The sequence below is a fragment of the Epinephelus moara genome, chromosome 4 (genome assembly GCF_006386435.1).
Source record: "Epinephelus moara isolate mb chromosome 4, YSFRI_EMoa_1.0, whole genome shotgun sequence".
Taxonomy (NCBI): Eukaryota; Metazoa; Chordata; class Actinopteri; order Perciformes; family Serranidae; genus Epinephelus; species Epinephelus moara.
In genome coordinates this window covers 26,624,321-26,642,383 of record NC_065509.1, presented here as the reverse complement: position 1 = coordinate 26,642,383, position 18,063 = coordinate 26,624,321, and the positions used below count along the sequence as shown (strand labels likewise).

Sequence of the window (18,063 nt, the reverse complement as noted above, 5' to 3'; positions counted from 1 at the left end):
CGATGCGTTTGTTAGATGTCACACCAGAGGGTGACGCTGTTGTATGTCATATCATGCCTGTCATGCCTGTTTTGACTCCTTTAAACCAAGACGCAGTATATAATCACACACTGGAGTGGAACGATGCTGCCGTTGTTTTGTTCTGTGTAAAAATGCCAAGGTAGCATAAAGAAGGGACTTCGTAGTGGACTAATAGTGCGGAGAGTCTGCATTGTCATTGCTAAGGAATGACTGTAATATCACTGCAGCAGCACTTTCTATCTTTATAGCCCGAATCACAGTGTTTGTTTACAATAACTTCAGAGTAGAAAATCCTGCATCATGTACATAAAATTTAACAGTGTGGAGCAAATGCTGCCTCAGTTGGTTAGGTTTTAGCAACCCACAAAGGGCCTACCTACAGTACCTAAAAAACATCAATATCAATTTAAGTGTACAATTTAGAATATTTTACCTTGCTGTCAGACAGCCCTTTCTGATGGGGAGCTGAGGCTCCATTGAAAACCCCCCCAGTAATTTCAAAACATGGGAGGTGCCGGACTACCACTGCCTCAATCGGTTAGTGTGTGTAAGGTAAAGTGGTAAAAAACATATTCCAAATAGTGTGTACACTATAACTGATATCGATTTGTTTAGACGGCAAAAATATGTGTTGTTGCAGCCCCTGTTCACAGTGCAGCAGTACATTTCATTTTAGCTTTCATGCTGGTAGATTTGACGCTGTACGTAAAATAAGCACAGCAGAAATGTCTGGTTGGACTAGTGTGTTTAACAATATATCATTAAATGTTACAGTTACAACTGACAACAAAAAATAAACAAGTTTCACATAACTCTGCAATTAAAAACAATTGCCAGTTGTTTCCCCAGAAGTGATTGTTGTTGTTGTTAACGCAACATCATCTCATCCGATCTACGGACCATTCCACTGGAATTGCATTTCTAAGCAACAGGTTGGGTCCATGTTCACTTCCTGTCAGCTGATGTCATTCAGAAACACTGCAAAATAGTCCAACAGGAATTAAATTTGCGTTTCTTAGGATACCAAAGGTATGACTCACCCTGCTCTGAATGGCTTATCCTGACATTCTTACCCTAACCAAACTAATCCCACACCTCTCGCCTAAACCCAACCAACCTAACCAATTCAACCTGCCCAAACAATGACGGCAGCAAGTACTGGCCAGTCAGAGGAAGAGTAGGGAGGCTCATGCCTTCTCAATTCTAGGAAACATACATTTGCCAAAAGGTAATTCAAAGGGACCTATTTCGGATGTTTATGACTCAAGTTTGAAACGGTTCATATAGTATAATTGTACATCACAACTTTACAAAAGTCCTGACGGCTTGTTTAAAGGCACAGTTTCTAAATACAGGGGCGGCAGTAGCTCAGTCTGTAGGGACTTGGCTTAAGAACCGGAGGGTCACCAGCCCAAGTCCCTGTTCGGACGGAGTACTGAGCATGGACTGGTAGCTGGAGAGGTGCCAGTTTACCTCCTGGGGACTGAATCCCCAACTGTTCAGGAGGCCTGTCCAAGGGAGCCCCCTCACTCTGATATCTCTCCATATAATGCATGTATAGGTCCTGTTTGTGCATGTGTGTGTACTTTGGGCTTTCGTGTATATGACAACAGGGTGAAAAAAAAATGCAATTTCCCCTTGAAGTTCGATAAGTAAATCTTCTTCTTCTTCAGACTGTGTGCAGTTCTCTGTGGACTGAACATTTTTGTTACCTTCAGTGTTTTATGTTAAAAAACGGAAATTTGACTTTTTACAATATGGGGCCTTTAAGGGAAATCTTTAAGAGCACTTGTTCACAAATTTGATACAGCAGAGGATTCAGAGTAGAAACACTGGATCCTTCACTCCCCATGATGCAATGCTGAGATTTTTTCAGACTTGCTAAAGCTCCTTCAGCAACACATAACAAACATTTCCCTTTCATGGGCTGAGTGGTAAAGTGAGAAGTAATCTGACCTTCAGGTGAGTTCTCATTTAATGCTAGAGCGCACAATGATCAGTCAGAAGTTTGGGGAAGGCCCTTTCCTGTTTCAACATGACAGTGCCTCTGTATGCAAAGCCATAAAGATATGGTTTTCCATGTTTGGTTTGCACAGATGATCTTACCTCAACCCCATGCAACACCTCTGGGTCTTTTAAACATCTCAAAGGCAAAGACAACAGGCATCGTTCATGCTTGTATCCTGGTGTAAACTGAACACTGATTACATGAGATGTCCACAACTGACCACTGCATTCAGGCCTGTTTGATTGACCCTCTGCTGTGACCCATTTGTTACTCTTGTATGGACTTATTCAGTCCTCTCTAAATGAATAGGACGTTTGTTCTTTATAAGACATCTTGGAATTGAATTGATTCAAATCAGGTTGTTTTTCTGTCTGAGAATCATGACTTTCAGATCAGTTAGTTTCTGTGTTTTTGTACCGTCTCGTGAACTCGTTGCTTCAAATAATCAGATCACATGTTGAGCGTGACATAAAATATCTCTGCAACATCATGCATAAATACCACTTCCAGTGTTACCAGCTATTCATTCTCAGAAATTAGCATTGCTTCATGGAACTTTTTCCCTTTTTGAGGTTTTGTTCGTTCTGTGGTAACTTCTGTTTTGTGAAAGTTAAAATGAAACAAATGTGGTTAAAATTCAGATTAAAATTTTGATCACTCTCACACTGATAAAATTATTATTAAACCAGATCTAATGTCTAAAATGATCCATGTGTGCTGAGGCCTTGTGCATTAGTAACTATCCTAACATGTTAAACAGTACAAGTTTGAGTAAAATAAAGCTGACAGAGAAGCTCTGGTTGGGAAAACAAGTCACACTAGACTCCACTGCCCATCTCTATTAGATTAACATGCAGTTTGCACAAACATCATGTGAATCATACTGAAGTGGCAGGCAGAACCAGTCCAAACCAGTTAGCCACAGTTTTAATGGATTCAGGGGGAAAAATACCAAAAAGGTTGTGACCTCGTTTTGAATATCTGCAATAAGGGAGTTTCTCAGATAAAGATCAAAGGCATACCTCTACCCTGCCAAATGACCATTTGTATATCAATTACTCATCCTGCGTTACACTGAATTTGCGGAGTGTTTTTCATGATGCCACTGGTAAACAAAGAATAAAAAAACACAGAAAATTCTTGACAAATTGAAGTCACTGGGGCCTGCGAACAACAAAGGCAAAACTATGAAAACATCTGTTAACAAACTCTCACACAGCTCCTGCAGTATTATCCAAGTCTCATTTATCCAGTTGGATGATCAGCACTTCCTAAAAATGGGGAAGTACTGAACTTTCAGTTTAGGTCCATTGGGGAACTAAAGTGAAAGTGATACTCATCGATGCTCTCTTCAAAGCCAGACTCAGTTAACAAAACCAGTAATTTATTTTACCTTGTTGAACACGGGAGCTGTTGGTCTACCACTGCCTCAGTCAGTTAGTTTGGTTGTGTTATTGTGTGACATGGTGAGTTTGAACTAACTCTTTAAAACACCAAAGTCACACAAACTAATTGAGCAAGGCAGTGATGGAACAGTAGCTCCCATGTTGAGGTAAAATACTGTATTTGTCAAAGGAGCCTGGCTTTGAAGAGAGCATAGATAAGATTTACTTTCAGTTCAGTTCCCCATCAAAAGGGCTGTCTGTTTGAGAAGAACTGAGCATATGACTGGATAAATGAGACTTTGATGATAATACACCAGTTGTGTGAGAGTTTGTACCCCTCTTAAATTAAATTCATCAAGAGTTTTCTCTGTTTTTGGATTCTAATGACTGATGACTGTGTTTTTTTTTTATTTATCAAAAGCACCCTGAAAGTCAAGGTGACATCTTCAAAGCTCGTCTTTTAACCAACCCACAGTCCAAAACCAAAAGATATTCCATGTTACTGAAATCCATGGTAACTTCCCCCTTTGGACTCATCACTGCACCGCAATCTCACACTCAAAAGCCCTGACTTTTCAAAACCACACACAAACAATCCAGCCATTATATTTTACTTTCAGATCCTAAACAGCAACTCCAATTCTACGCTTACTGCTCTACTTCCAAGTCACAACACAAGACAAACACATCACTAGATCAATCTCACATGCACTTATTTCTGTACCACCTTACAAAAAGTCATGGTCAGTGATCATTTTGTCACACTTGTGCTAAAATCTGGGACGAGATCCCACACTACATTAGAGCAATACCCTCTATTACACATTTCAAACACGCATATAACCACTATCTGATGGAAGGACATACCTGCAACCACTGATTTAAATATTATATCTCATTTTGCTCACTCCATTTAAGCCCCCTGCTAGTTGATTGTTTCTGTTTTTCGTTTGTATTTTATTTTGTATTGTAATAAAGGAACCTGCTGAAGTCAGGCTAGTTTTAACTGTAACACGCAATGTTACTTTTAATTCCTTTCCTGTACAAATAAAGATTTAAAAAATCTTTTTGGAGCTGAAGGAACAGTGCTTGCCATTTTAGGAATTAAACAGTTAATCAAAATAGTTGCAGATCTATAGTATTAAGTTGAGATATCGACCAAAAACACCTAGTCTAAGACCAGGCTTAATACTTGTCTGAAAAACTGGCTGTGAATGTCAGAAAGTACCAATAAATTCAGTGTAACTTGCGTCCCTAGTGAAGTGGCTGGATCAATATAGTTGTTATAAGTCTGCCAAACTAATTATAATGCCAACCTTTCAGAAGCAGCACTTAATGACGTCAGTAGGGTATTTCTTAAGTGCCCTGCATCTATTAAAACCAAGCTGTGTTGTGTGGTTTGGCCCCCTACTCTCTTTTTTTCTGCTGTTTAAAGTTACCATTTCCTTTATCAGCTTGATGTGATAGAACAGCTGTCTGGTGTAACCGCAGCATCAGAGAGCTGCTATGCCTCAGTTATTGCACAGTTTCCACAGAACTTCTCCTACAGGAGGGACTTTCCTAAGAAGGAAGTGTGCCACTGTTCTTGTGTATTCCTCCTGCACCACACTGATGTACAGTAGGACAATGTTTTCTTTAAAGCTCCCTGAAATGCCAGCTACACCTCAGGGGATTTAGGAAATTAACACCTAGAGTATCAGAGCTAAATTCTGGTAAACCAGGCTGTTAACCTGTTCAGCTGGTTTTTAAGAGGTAAACACATGTGGTTGGTGAATTTAATAAACATTGCTGCAGAAATGTTCTGCCTCTGTAGCCGAAAAGTGGACAAAAATGTTTCCTGCTTCGACTCTAAACACTGTTGAGAGGTTGAGCAGCCAAACAAGCCTACGTGCTGCCTCTCACCCATCATTTCCTGTTCAACAAAGTCTCTCCTGGTGAAGAAACTATACCCCGGACAAATGATGAATCAGCAGCGTTTGACCAACATCAACACGTTTCCTGAAATTGTACTGTAAGTCTCTTAATTGCACAAAAGTGGTGACTCCGCACCGGCTGAACAAATGACCTGTCTCTTAAAAGTCACAACAGAAAAAGCCCAGAGTTGTATTTAAATGTCAGTTTCCAGGCTGTTGGTGTGCACACAGTACGCAGACAGCTTCTCACACACTGATCAATGAAGCAGTTACAGATCAAGGTGGTCATTTATTCAAACCATTGTTTATCCAGGGAAAATTGACTGAGCTTTGAGCCCTTCTACAGAAATGCCCTGAGTCCACATAGTTGCACAGTCATGGCATATTAAGAGGAACTCTGCATTAACATCATAACTAACATGACCTGACACTACATCACAAACGTTGCCACAGAAATGACTCAGAGTTTAATGTCTGCATCTGTTCCTGCCAATTTGGAGCAGGAGAAGTTGGAGTGTACGTGCTGGGAGGACAAATGATAATCAACCCGCAAGGTCACAGTTTTTAAACATCATCTCACCCTTGTGGCAAGAACTGGTACGACTTGTTTCTCTGTAATGCAGCAAATATCCTCAGTGTCTTTGTGAAGCAGAAAACTGGCTTTTCTCTGCCTTTTAATACAAGTGGAAATTAGAAGGAAGTGATGCGAAATATTTATTTGATTAAAGACCCCATGAGTGAATATTCAGTATACAATTTACATTTTTATGTTTTGTTTGTTTCCTCCAGCATCTGCTTGGCTACAGCCCCTTGGTCTATAAATAAAGACCCGACTGTAGCGCTGAGATTACACAAACATAGAGGGAAACAAAAGAGTTCGAGCATCGCAGAATCACAAACAGACCTAAAGGCAGAGTTTGGTCTGAGTCCAGATGTCTGTCCTCTTGAGAGGAATCACTGACGAGTCTTCTCCAGACATATAAAAACATAGCAGACTGTAGATAAGTCAAACAGGCCACGTACAAGCCAAAAAATACACATTTAAAAAACAAAGACAACAAAACAAAAACACCAATGAGAAGTGAAGTATACTGTCTGGACAAACTACTAAGAAACTTAAATGTAACGCTTTTTAAGACAATTTTAAACTGAATTTCAGACAATATTTTGGACAAATCATCTTTTTCTTATTCAAGCACTGCACGTAAGTATGAAGCAAAGTTGTAGACCCATTAAGAGGTAGATTTTATGTTGGAATATGGTTATTAGAGTGAGTTTAATCTCTTGTTTAAAGATTTGTAACATCAGAACTGTTGACTTTGACGCAGAAGAGCTTGACATTTTTTGGCAAAAAGACATTAAACAATCAGGGTTTGAAATTAATTTTTATGTCCACCTGCCACCCGATAGATTACTATTGTTTTTTTGGCTGGTAAGTGAAGCAAATCTAGCAGCTAGGCGGCTGGTGCTAACTTCCAACCCTGTAAACGACAGATAAATGGTAAATAAAATGATCATTTAATGACTTTTAAGGCCTAATATTTACAAAATTGACCTGCAGACACCCTGTAATGGAATTATTATAGATAATTTCTTTTAACAAAATATTTAAGGGCTACTCTCTATGATTGTTGCCGCTTTCCACTGATGCCATGAGGACTAAACGGCACACATCTTCATAAAAATGCCATATATTGTTTTGTCTAAAACTAGGAGTTAGCATGAAGCATAAGCTTTTCCATACTGTCTCTCTAGATTTCCAAATCAGCAAGTACAATCGAATTGTCTGTTGAAGTCATCACTTCAAACTTGATTACATGAAAATTAACAAGTTACAAGTGAGATAACTCATAAAACTCATCAACAGCACACTCGTTTACACTGCTGTCTGATCAGGATGAGCACTGAGGCGATGCAGCCTTTGTTCCATCTCAAACCGCAGCGGATGTCTATTATTTGACTGAAACACCTGGTAACGTTTTGTTTTACTTTCACTTTCATAAAACCTTTGAATAAACACAAATAACTCACAGCACACATTAGGATTTGGAATCACTCATATATTATTATATTATGGCATACAAAAATAGAAAACAATACAACTGTCTTGTGCTGTGCAAGCATAATGTCACTGAGCGTGATAAACTACAGCATGATATTCTTAAATTCATCAAACTTTAATGTAACAGATAAATAGTAATATTTTTACTTAACACCCAGAGCTTTGTCTAAAAAGTTTGCAAACATCTTTGGCTGTCCGGGTAAGAAGGGCTGAAGGACAGAGAGGTCCATCGTCCTCAGTGTTTCTGTCAGGGTGCTGAAAGATTTAGTTAAAAAACACAAGGGTTTGTTACTTTAGATTTGCTACATAACGTCATACATACAAACTGTGCATGTGAGAAAGTCATACCTGCATGTGCAGTACAACAGGTGGGAGTCCATGTGCAGCTGTTTGGCCATCTCCAGTTGGTGGTTGTTCATCAGCTTGTCATTGACGACGACCAGCAGAGGCTTTCCTGCTCCGAGCGCCTCCAAACAACTCCCTGCACCTGAGGACAAAAACAAGATCAAGTTCATTACTGATGTTCAGAGTCAGTCTGTGTTTGTCCAACTGTTGGTTTCTATTCATTTTACAGCAGTAGCTCAGTCCATAGGAGACTTCGCTTGGGAACCGGAGGTGTCTGTATATAGAAGTACTGAACATGGTGGAGACAAAACAAAACATTTTTATTAGTATCACCATCATTTTTTTGTTAGTAATAGTTTATCCATCCATCCATTTTCATCCGCTTATCCAAGGCCGGGTCATAGGGGCAGCAGGCTGAGCAATGCACTCCAGACATCCCTCTCCCCAGGAATGTTTTCCAGCTCCTCCTGGAGGATCCCGAGGCATTCCCAGGCCAGATGGGATATGTAATCCCTCCAGTGTGTTCTGGGTCTGCCCCGAGGCCTCCGAACAGTTGGACATGTCCTGAGCACCTCTCACTGGAGGCATACTAATCAGATACCCACCCTCCTCAACTTGAACCCTTTCAACATGAAGGAGTAGCGGTTCTACTCCGAGCTCCCTCCAGATGTCTGAGCTCCTTACCCTACCTCTAAGGCTGAGCCCAGCCACCCCATGGGGGAAACTAATTTCAGCTGCTTGTTTCCACCATCTCATTCTTTCGGTCACTACCCACAGCTCATGATCATAGGTGAGGGTCAGAAAGTAGATGGACCAGTAAACCAAGAGCTCTGCCTTTCGGCTCAGCCCATTCTTCACCACGACTTTCCTGTGCAACACCCACATCACTGCCAATACAACACCAAACCACCTATCCATCTGATCAAGACCCTGAGATACTTGAACTCCTTTGCTTGGGGCAGCAACTCTCTCCCAGCCATCACAGACTGGTAGTAATACTATCGCTCAACATCACAATGACAAGCGATAGCACACATGAACAGGGACAGTGTGACACAAGCATGTTGTGAAAACTTTAATATGCTTTTGAAAATGGTCGGCAGCGATAATGTGTGGTGAACAAATTAGTGATAAACTGGATCAAATTGCAAAAACAAGATTATGATCCTTTAGTACACACTAGTCTTCTCTTCGGGTAAGATCTTACCTCATAAACAAACAAATACAGTTGTTGGGAATTGAGAAAAAAAGGAGCAAAGCAGCACAGTTGCCCAAATGCAAACAGGCCCCGACCACAATCCTATCCAATATTCAATATTTGCTCAGCATCATCCTGTTTCAAGTAGTTTGCTCGATGTCCTAATGTCGTATTTGTCCGCTGCCGACACTCTGCAGTATCAACCATCAGTTTTCTGTTCAATGTTTGCACAGTGCGGTCATACCTGTATTTGTTTTTGCTTTGAATTCCGCAGAGTCATTGATGTCCTCTGCACAGGAAATGAAAACTATCTGATCTGGCTGACATTTTAATAACTTTAAATGTGCTTTAAAAAAACAACAAAAAACAAACAGTAGTTTGGTTTATGAAACAGCTTCAGGAGGATTTGTTGGAATAAGAAGAATGTTGAATTGAAGTGTGACCAGGATTAATGGAGGGAGCGAGTGGTCAGGCAGCAGGAGGTTTTCGATATTTAACTCACCTGCATGGCTGATGACGAGGTCAGCCTGCTTCATGTCTTCAGCTATAGAGTCTTTGAATCGATAAGCCTCCAGTCTGACGTGTGGACAGCTGTCGGCATCTGGAAGAAGAGATCCTCTTCCAACCTGAAGAACAAAACGCTCATAGCCATGAGCCTTTAAAGCCTGTGAAGAGAAAAAAAAAAAGTTACTATAACACTGGTCACAAGTTGACAAATTCACAAATTTATGTTTCTGCTGTTACTAGAAAATGTATTTCACATTTTAGATCCATTGTTAAGTCTTGAACAGGTGATTTCTTTTCTGAAGTTCCCCCACTAACCATGAGAAAGAGCAGGTCTGAATTGATTCTCTAAATCAGTTTCCTAAGAACCAGCTTAAAAACCTGACACCTGGCAGCATCACAAATTTTTTTTTTTTAAAGAATATCTTTATTATTAATTATGTGTCACATCTTATTCACATATACAAACACATTTTTTTTTTTTTACATTTATCCGCCCCTTCGAGAAAACCCCCTCCCCCCGCCCCCCCTCCAAAGTTGAACATTCAGCACAGCAGTCAGTCAGTCACAAGCATGGTAGAATATCATATGGCAAAAGTAACGACAAAAATTAATAATAATATAAAATGGAGAAATAAGTATACATTACAATAATTAAGAAATGATATAAAAAATAAACTAACAAATAAAAATAGTAAAACAGACAGCAACACCTCTCCTTTAACATTCAACTGTTATTTCCTGGTCTGGGAAGCACCCTCCAAAATATATTAGATATTCTAGGTCCTACATAATCGAGAAATGGGGTCCATATATGGTAAAATAAACCAATTTTCCCTCTGGACCAGTATGTCAGATATTCCATGGGTAAAAGGTCAAATATTACCTTATGCCAATCTAAAACTGTAGGTGGCTTATCTGAAATCCATTTCAGCGATATAGTTTTACGTGCAGCATATGTTAAAACATTCCACAGTTTCTGACAATGAGATCCTTTTATTCGTGGGTGTGGTAATCCCAACAACAAATATACTGGGTCCAGGTCCACCTCCTTATTAAAAACCAAATCTAATTTCAAAGCCACTTCTACCCAGAAATCCTGGATATGCACACAGGTCCACACAGTATGTATAAAGCTACCAACTTCCTTATTACACTTCATACACAGAGCTGATTTCTTTGGGTCCATCTTATGTCTGAGTTCAGGTGATATCTGAAGGCGATGCAGTAGTTTAAATTGTGATTCCTTTGCTCTATTACATATGGATATGTTGTTAGCATGCTCCCATATGTACGTCTCCATAGCTTCGTCTATTATCACCTCAAGGTCCTGAGCCCGTGTTTGCATAATTGTAATGTTAGCCTTATTGGACTTATAAAAGGCCTCATAGCATCGTCTTACTATAGCCTTATTGCTATGTATTTTGTACAGTAGTTGTTCAGTTGGTGACATTTCCAGAGTAAATTTATGCCGAATTGGATTCTGTATAAAGCTCCTGACTTGTAGGAATCTAAAAAAATGTGTGTGTGATAGTTTGTATTTCAATATTAATTGGTCAAATGACATCATTCTGTCCCCTTCAAATAAGTCTTTCAAAGTTGTGATACCAGCACTTTCCCACAGAGCAAACCCATTATCTGTCATCCCTGGGAGAAAATCTGTATTTCTTTGTATTGGAGTAATTGGAGATAAAACATCAGTTCTTTTTTCCCATTTCTTAATCATGTCCCAAGCTTTTAGTGTGGATTTCACAATGAAATTACCATCTGCAATCTCTAGTTTATTCCGATTCAGGATAAATGGGAGACTAGCTAATTGTAACGGTTTACCTAAGTTGTATGCTTCAATATCAAGCCAAACAGAGTCTGGATCATTCCGTACCCAATCTACTATATATCGAAATTGAGAAGCCACTTGATACAGTCTAATGTTGGGAATTGCCAATCCTCCCTGACCCAATGGCCATTGCAATTTGGCTAATTTAAGTCGTGGTCTTTTGCAGTTCCATATAAATGACCTAAACCAACCATTCACCGTCTTGGTAGTATTATTATTTAGTAGGACCGGGATCATTTGAAATTTGTAGAGCAGTCGAGGTAAAATATTCATCTTAATCAAAGAGATTCTTCCCAGCATCGAGAGTGGTAAGGAAGACCACCTCTCTAGGTCATCGTGGATGCGTTTAAAAAGAGGCTGAAAATTTGCTTTAAACATCCTTTGCAGCAGAGGAGTTATAAAAATACCTAGATAAACAAAACCTTCTGTTGCCCACCTGAAGGGTGATAAGCCGGGGGAAGGGAGTGGTGCACCTGACCCAATGGCATGGCAGCATCACAATTTTGGTTTCATGTTTCTTATTTTGTGGCTGTTGTTATTAATAACATTACAACTGGCCAAGCTACATTCAGGTGCTGCAGTTCCAGAACTAAGCCAAACTACTATTAATGTGACACAAGGGCGTAGATTTCATTTCAACACTGGGATGGATATCTATGAAATGAGGGGTTTGGGAGTGCTCTGCCACACATTTTTGAGCATCAAACATTTATTTCCTGCATTCTGATGAGTATTTATGCATCAGTCTGTGTCTCTTCTATGTTAATGTCTTTAATTTATCAAAATAAAAGTCCTCTGCTACTTTCATGTTTAATTAGGGGGAGATGCATCCCCTGCGTCCCCGCTGAAATCTACACCTATGATGTTAGAAGTGCTATGACAAAAGATCTGCTGTGAAAAGGGTACTTCTAATTTGATAGTTATGAATTTCCTACATACTGCACCAGGGATGGAAATTAGGTTACCACTGTTTCTGAGTGGTGAGTGAGGCAAATCTAGCAGCCATTTTACAGCATCTGGCTGGTGGCTGGTGCTCATTTCCTACACTGACTGTACTCAAAATAAAGTTCATAGTTTACACATTGGTGGAAAGTAACTTAGTACAGTGGTTCCCAACTGGTGGGTCGCGGTCCCATTCTGAATGGACCTCAAGTGACTCACAAATGTGTCAAGTTTATAAAAAACAACAACAACAACAACAACAACAACAACCACCCTTTATTTTGAAGTAGAGTGAATTTCTGGCACAGAGCTTTTATTTTAAAGTGCGATTTCCTGCTGTAGAGTTAGCGAATAACAGACAGCTACGTAACAGAGACAGCAAACTAGCTCAAGGCCATGGCTAACGCAAGTATGACGCTGAATACATTAAACTGTGTGGACCTTGAACCAGTGACGAAGGAGAAATCAGGACCCCGTGGCTGAACCAGTTGGGAACCTTTGACTTAGTAAATTTGCTCAATTGCTGTGCTGAAGTGAAAATTCTAGATACTTCAGTATGGCCATGCTTGTGCTACTGTATACTTTTACACAACTTTAGTTTAGTTTAGAGCTGCCATGATTAGTCGACTAATCGATGACTAATCAACTATTAAAATAATTGGTGACTATTTTAGTAGTCGACTAAGCGGTTTGAGTCATAGAATAGAAAAGTTCTATAAAAGTACCCCAAAATATTGTTATAACAGCTTCTTACGTTCAAATATTGGCAGCTTTAAACACTCTCCCATGACGGTGAACTAAAACCCTTTGGCGTGAGTACGTCACAAGACATTAGATGACATAATTTTGGTTTGGGAGAGACAGACCGACATTCTTCAACATTTTAACACATTTTTCGATAAAATGATTAGTCGACTAATCGAAGAAATAATCGACAGATTAGGCGACAATGAAAATCGTTAGTTGCAGCCCTAGTTTAGTTTATTTGGATTGAAAAGATGTAGGTTGAAGCCTTAGCTTATTACACCTACCCTTTTAACATTGATCATTTTTATCAGTTTCCTTTAAATCATACAGAGCAATTAAGAAAAGTAGCCTATCAAAAACTAAGTATATACACATCATATAGGCGTATTGTCTACCCAGGCAAATTTTACTTACGTAAGTGATTTTAATACTTCTTGGACCACTGAGTAGCAGTGTAGCAGTGACGTTACACCTCTGTTAGCTTAATAATAACCATCGTTACTCACCTGCACGGCCTCTGGACACGTGACGGTTTCAATGAGCTCGTCAAAGCTTGTGGTGCCGACAGTCACAAACACCGTCTTCATGGCTGCTCAACTAAAACTGTTAGTTTTCAAGGTTTCTCGGTATTTTAAACACTTTTCAGACTCCTCGTACTGCTCATCTTTATCCTGCAGCTACACAGCTGACAGCTACTTCCGCCTTACGCAGTGACGTCACAGCCCTAGAACACGTGATGCTGCCACCTCGAGGCCTGGAGCTGTAACTGCTTCAATCAGGCAGGCTGCACTATGGAAAAATACCAGTTTAAAGCCCAGTTTTAACGCCTCTGGGTTTATTTTCTGCACAGTCATACATGAAATATGACAGTAAAGTAAATAAATAATAATAGAAAAAAATGAAATGTCACACATTTGTTTCAAGAGATTTGATTTCTGCATTGGTTGTCAGTACAGAGAATTAGAATTAGAAGAATTAGAAAGAACCCAATATGATTTAATGTAAGGTTAAAAATGCATACATCCTACAATTTAAGAGCCTAATTTACCTGGATTGATGGATTAATGGATTCTCTGCCACTGTGTTCTGGCCTTATAAGATGACTTTATTTTAGTCATGGTCAAAGATTTAACAGAACTCAGGTCATACTGTAAAATGTCAAATCTTTAATTACACTTTGTGTTATGGGAAAATATCAGTATGTCACTGCAGAAAGATTATAGTAACAGTTGGTTACACACACCTGCAGAGCTCCTCTTGTGGTGTTGCCCCCAGTTCGCACCACACTTGTATAAAAAGTACTGACTATCTGCAGCATAATAATGACAGTGTGACTTAAACATGAGACATTCAGCTGAAGGTAAGGTTGGATTATCAGCCAGGGAAAGGCCCACTGTCTCATTAGTGCTCCTAACAACAGAGCCACAAGGTACAAAAAGAAAGAACCCAATGTGGTTAAACCATTTAAAGATCAAAATGCAAAAACATAAACTAAAGATCTTTGCAAAAAACTTTTTTTATTCATGGTCAGAAATGCAACAGAACTGAGATCATACTGGTTAATGTTGTCAAATTTTCAAATACACTTTGCACCATGTTATGGGAACATTACAGTATGTCACTGCATAAAATTATAGAAGCAGTTGGCCACAAACACCAGCAGAACTCCTCTTGTGGTTTCGTCCCCAGTTTGCACCACACTTGTAAGCAAAGTACTGACTTTCTGCAGCATTGCAATGACACTATGAGTTATACCTACTGTAAGACTTAGGGCTGGTTTTTGGCAGTAAGATAAGACACAGTGGAGGTTTCTGGCACAACTTCACCGACTGCCAAGGTGCAGGAAGAAGGGAAAGAAGTCTAAAGAGGTCAAAACACTTGTGGTATATAGAACATCTCTATAGAAAGACCAACACATTTTGGCTTGTGGCCTGAACTGTACAAGTGCTGCAAGAGTTGTGACCTCTTAACTATGGTAAGAAATGAAAGGGGTTCTGCGGCCTTCCAAAAGCATGTGTTATATTCTACACTTGTGTATTCCAGGTGATATTGTACTCATGTGTATTTTAATCAAACAGCCACAAACTACCCAACACAGAGCCGACAAGAAGCTGAAAGACATAAGAAGGTAAGTCCAGGACCATACTGAAGGTCATCCACATTATACAGAATTTAAGGAGAATCATTCACCTGATATGAAAGAGATTCAGGTTGGAGAAGGGAAACTTTAACTGCAAAAAGCAAAAGCAGTGACAGCTAAAAATATTTATTAATATATAAATATTTATTTTGCTGCAGATGTCTCATATCATGTCCGAGTCTTCAAAGAGTTGCTGTCCTTTCAATTTATGACATGTAAGCATGCCTGTAAAACAGAGCATATAAATCTGGGCAGTGTGTGATGTGAAAACTTCAGACTTCCTGTATGTGGAACATGCAGGTGTACACCAGCAAACCTGCTGACAGAGCTCGGCACAGAGGAATCAGGGCATTTATGTTTGTACATGACACCGACAGCTGCGTGCATTATCACTGTGGCTGATAGGCTCACTTCATATGACCTGAGTTACGAGCTGTCTCATATGGTCCCCGTGGGAACCTGTAGGTCAACAGAGGTCACTAGAGTTCAACTGGGCTAAATGTGTTTACATGTGAGTTTTCTTTACATGTTTAGGGTACCTTATGTGTAGCCACCTGTGTTTTTCATTCATCTGCTGGTTTCACAGCCTCACACTGAAAGACACAAACAGTCTAAACAGTGCTGTTTAAATCTGCTCTAAGATCACAGGAGTGACACAAAGGGACTTGACATGTTTTTGCAATCAACAAATCCTCCAGAAAGTGACGAGAATCTTAACTTCCTCTGGACATGTTCTTAAAGGTGAATTTTCTTTGTTGCCATCAGGGCATCGTTATGTTTTACCTGCTTGCATCTCTATAATCCTTCATTCCCTCTGTGATTTGTCTTTTAAATTTCCTGTAAATGTTTTTTTAATTGATTTTATTTTTGTTCTGTTCTTTATTCCACGGGATTCCTTAACATGTTTTCATTTGTTTTTAATTTATTCATTTTATACATTTTGTTTATTACTCATCTGTTTATGTGTCTACATGTTGCTGTATTTTATATCATGTGTGCAAAGCAAGCTCTGGTAGGCCCCTGGTAGGATCAGTTAAGTTGTCTGAATCTGAATATCTAAATTTTGATGTGAAGCAGCACTATTCTGAGAAACTTGCATTTTTCTTGAGAAATACCCTTTTCTGGTACTTAACATTCCTCTGTATTTCAAAGGGAGATATTTTACTTCTTTACAGTCCATGAAGTGTACTTAAAAGCTGTAAAATCAGTGAGGAACATCCTTCTTTGTCAAGAGATTTCAGTGAGAACATCACACACATCACAGCAAATCTGGACCATCCTCTTTTCTTAAACAGGTTCATGTTATTATTTATCTCATGTGCAATAAACAGCCTTACTTATAAACCATGGCTTCTTAACACTTTTTCGTCACTGTCACAGTTGTCTTTGCCTTTATCCCATTAACTTTTTACACTGTGCTGCATGTATTGTACCAGACCAGCACTTTTAATGTCGCAGCTGTCTTATTGTTCTTATTGTGTTTATGATTTACACCATCTTGCTGCCATTGTCCTCTTGTAGGACAATAAAGACCTGAACGGAGCTGCAGTTTCCTATTACTTGTCAGATAAAGCTTTAATATAAAATGTGCTGCTGTCTGTCAACCTGACCAAGTATATAAGTCACAATTAGCTCCAACTCAACCAGCTGCATGAAATTCTGCTTCCAAATTATCACTAATAATATAAAACCAATAATAACAATCACTAATCATCAATTACCAGTAATAATACGACACTATGGGTAGTTGTTTAACTCTGCTGCTCTTACTGTCCATACTTTAAGTACATTTAAATGCTCAAGGTCATATATTATGGTTTCGTCCTAAGATTGTCTCTTTTTGGTCAGACATCGTCTCTTGGTAACATAAAATTTATGATATTCAATTTGAATTTAATCATTAATTGCCCTGTGTGGCTGTTCTGAAGCTTCTCTTACATTGCCACATACTGAACAGAGGACCCTGATGGTCGGCATGTTGGTAAGTAGGAAAGAAAGAGGACAATTCTTTAAGAATGGAAGGCTACCAGAACTGTAGATGACTTGAGCGACCAGTCTTGGGGATACATCTTGAGAGACTTTGAAACAGTGCACTCGGTTTGCAGGATCAATTTAGCACTAGGGACCCATCAATTAGGCATCTTAATCTTCCCATCTATTAGCTGAGTCCCTACAGTGTGACACCAAGCGATTACTCTCAGCCAGTTTTCCTTTTTGTTAATGTAATAGGCTAAATGACTGCAGTTCACCAAAGTCTCGCTTACTTATGGAGAACCATAGGTGTGATAGAAAAGTTATGGAGACCATAAAAGAGGCATATATCAAATATTTTACAACTGAATCAATGAGTCAGCCAATAAACAGGCAAAATTACTGTGTAATAATTGTAACTATTTCATTGTCCAACTAGATATAAATGAATGAAATGCTTTATAAATGTTTCCATGACACTTGTAGTGGAAACCTGAACATGGACAGAGTGAAGGAACAAGCTGGAGCTGCTCTCTTTAAGGCTCCAGTCTCCTGAGCTACACTTAATTTTTAGTCGTGTTTCTGTTTGAGGTGAGTTTGTTTTGTTGCAGCTGACAACACAGCGACACCGTTCTCTGCCTACAACTCCCTTGTGGTGTGGCCAGAGATCAACCCAGCAGGAACCAGGACAAGACACTCAAAATGAGTTTTTCTCCTCTTAAGGAGCTTGGAGGAGCTGTGGTGACCCCGCTGCTTCAGAGACATCACACAGCAGCTGCCAGCTCGGTGAGGGATGCAGAGGCTCAGCGAGCACCCAGCAGCTCCACCTGACAACCGCAGAGCGAGAAGAAGAAGAGCCAGCTTTGTGCTCTGTGGGATGTGAAAACTACAGCAGCACCATGTGTGACAAATGCACGAAGAAGAAAAAAAACTTGCAAAGCGCACACCAACTCCGCTGCACTCTGCCAGTCTGCAACGGGAAGTGGAAAG

General features: G+C 39.6%; 1 protein-coding gene across 1 annotated transcript; it reads right to left on the bottom strand.

Moving 5' to 3' along the window:
- Positions 1 to 7,372: 7,372 nt before the first annotated feature.
- Positions 7,373 to 13,687, bottom strand: zgc:92907 (uncharacterized protein LOC436733 homolog). Its single transcript, XM_050043163.1, has 4 exons — positions 13,469 to 13,687; positions 9,435 to 9,597; positions 7,738 to 7,876; positions 7,373 to 7,644 (listed from the first exon to the last, which is right to left on the bottom strand). Exons 1-4 carry the CDS (start codon positions 13,547 to 13,549, stop codon positions 7,533 to 7,535), a joined length of 495 nt encoding a protein of 164 aa, XP_049899120.1. The 5' UTR covers positions 13,550 to 13,687; the 3' UTR covers positions 7,373 to 7,532.
- Between the last annotated feature and the right edge of the window lie 4,376 nt (positions 13,688 to 18,063).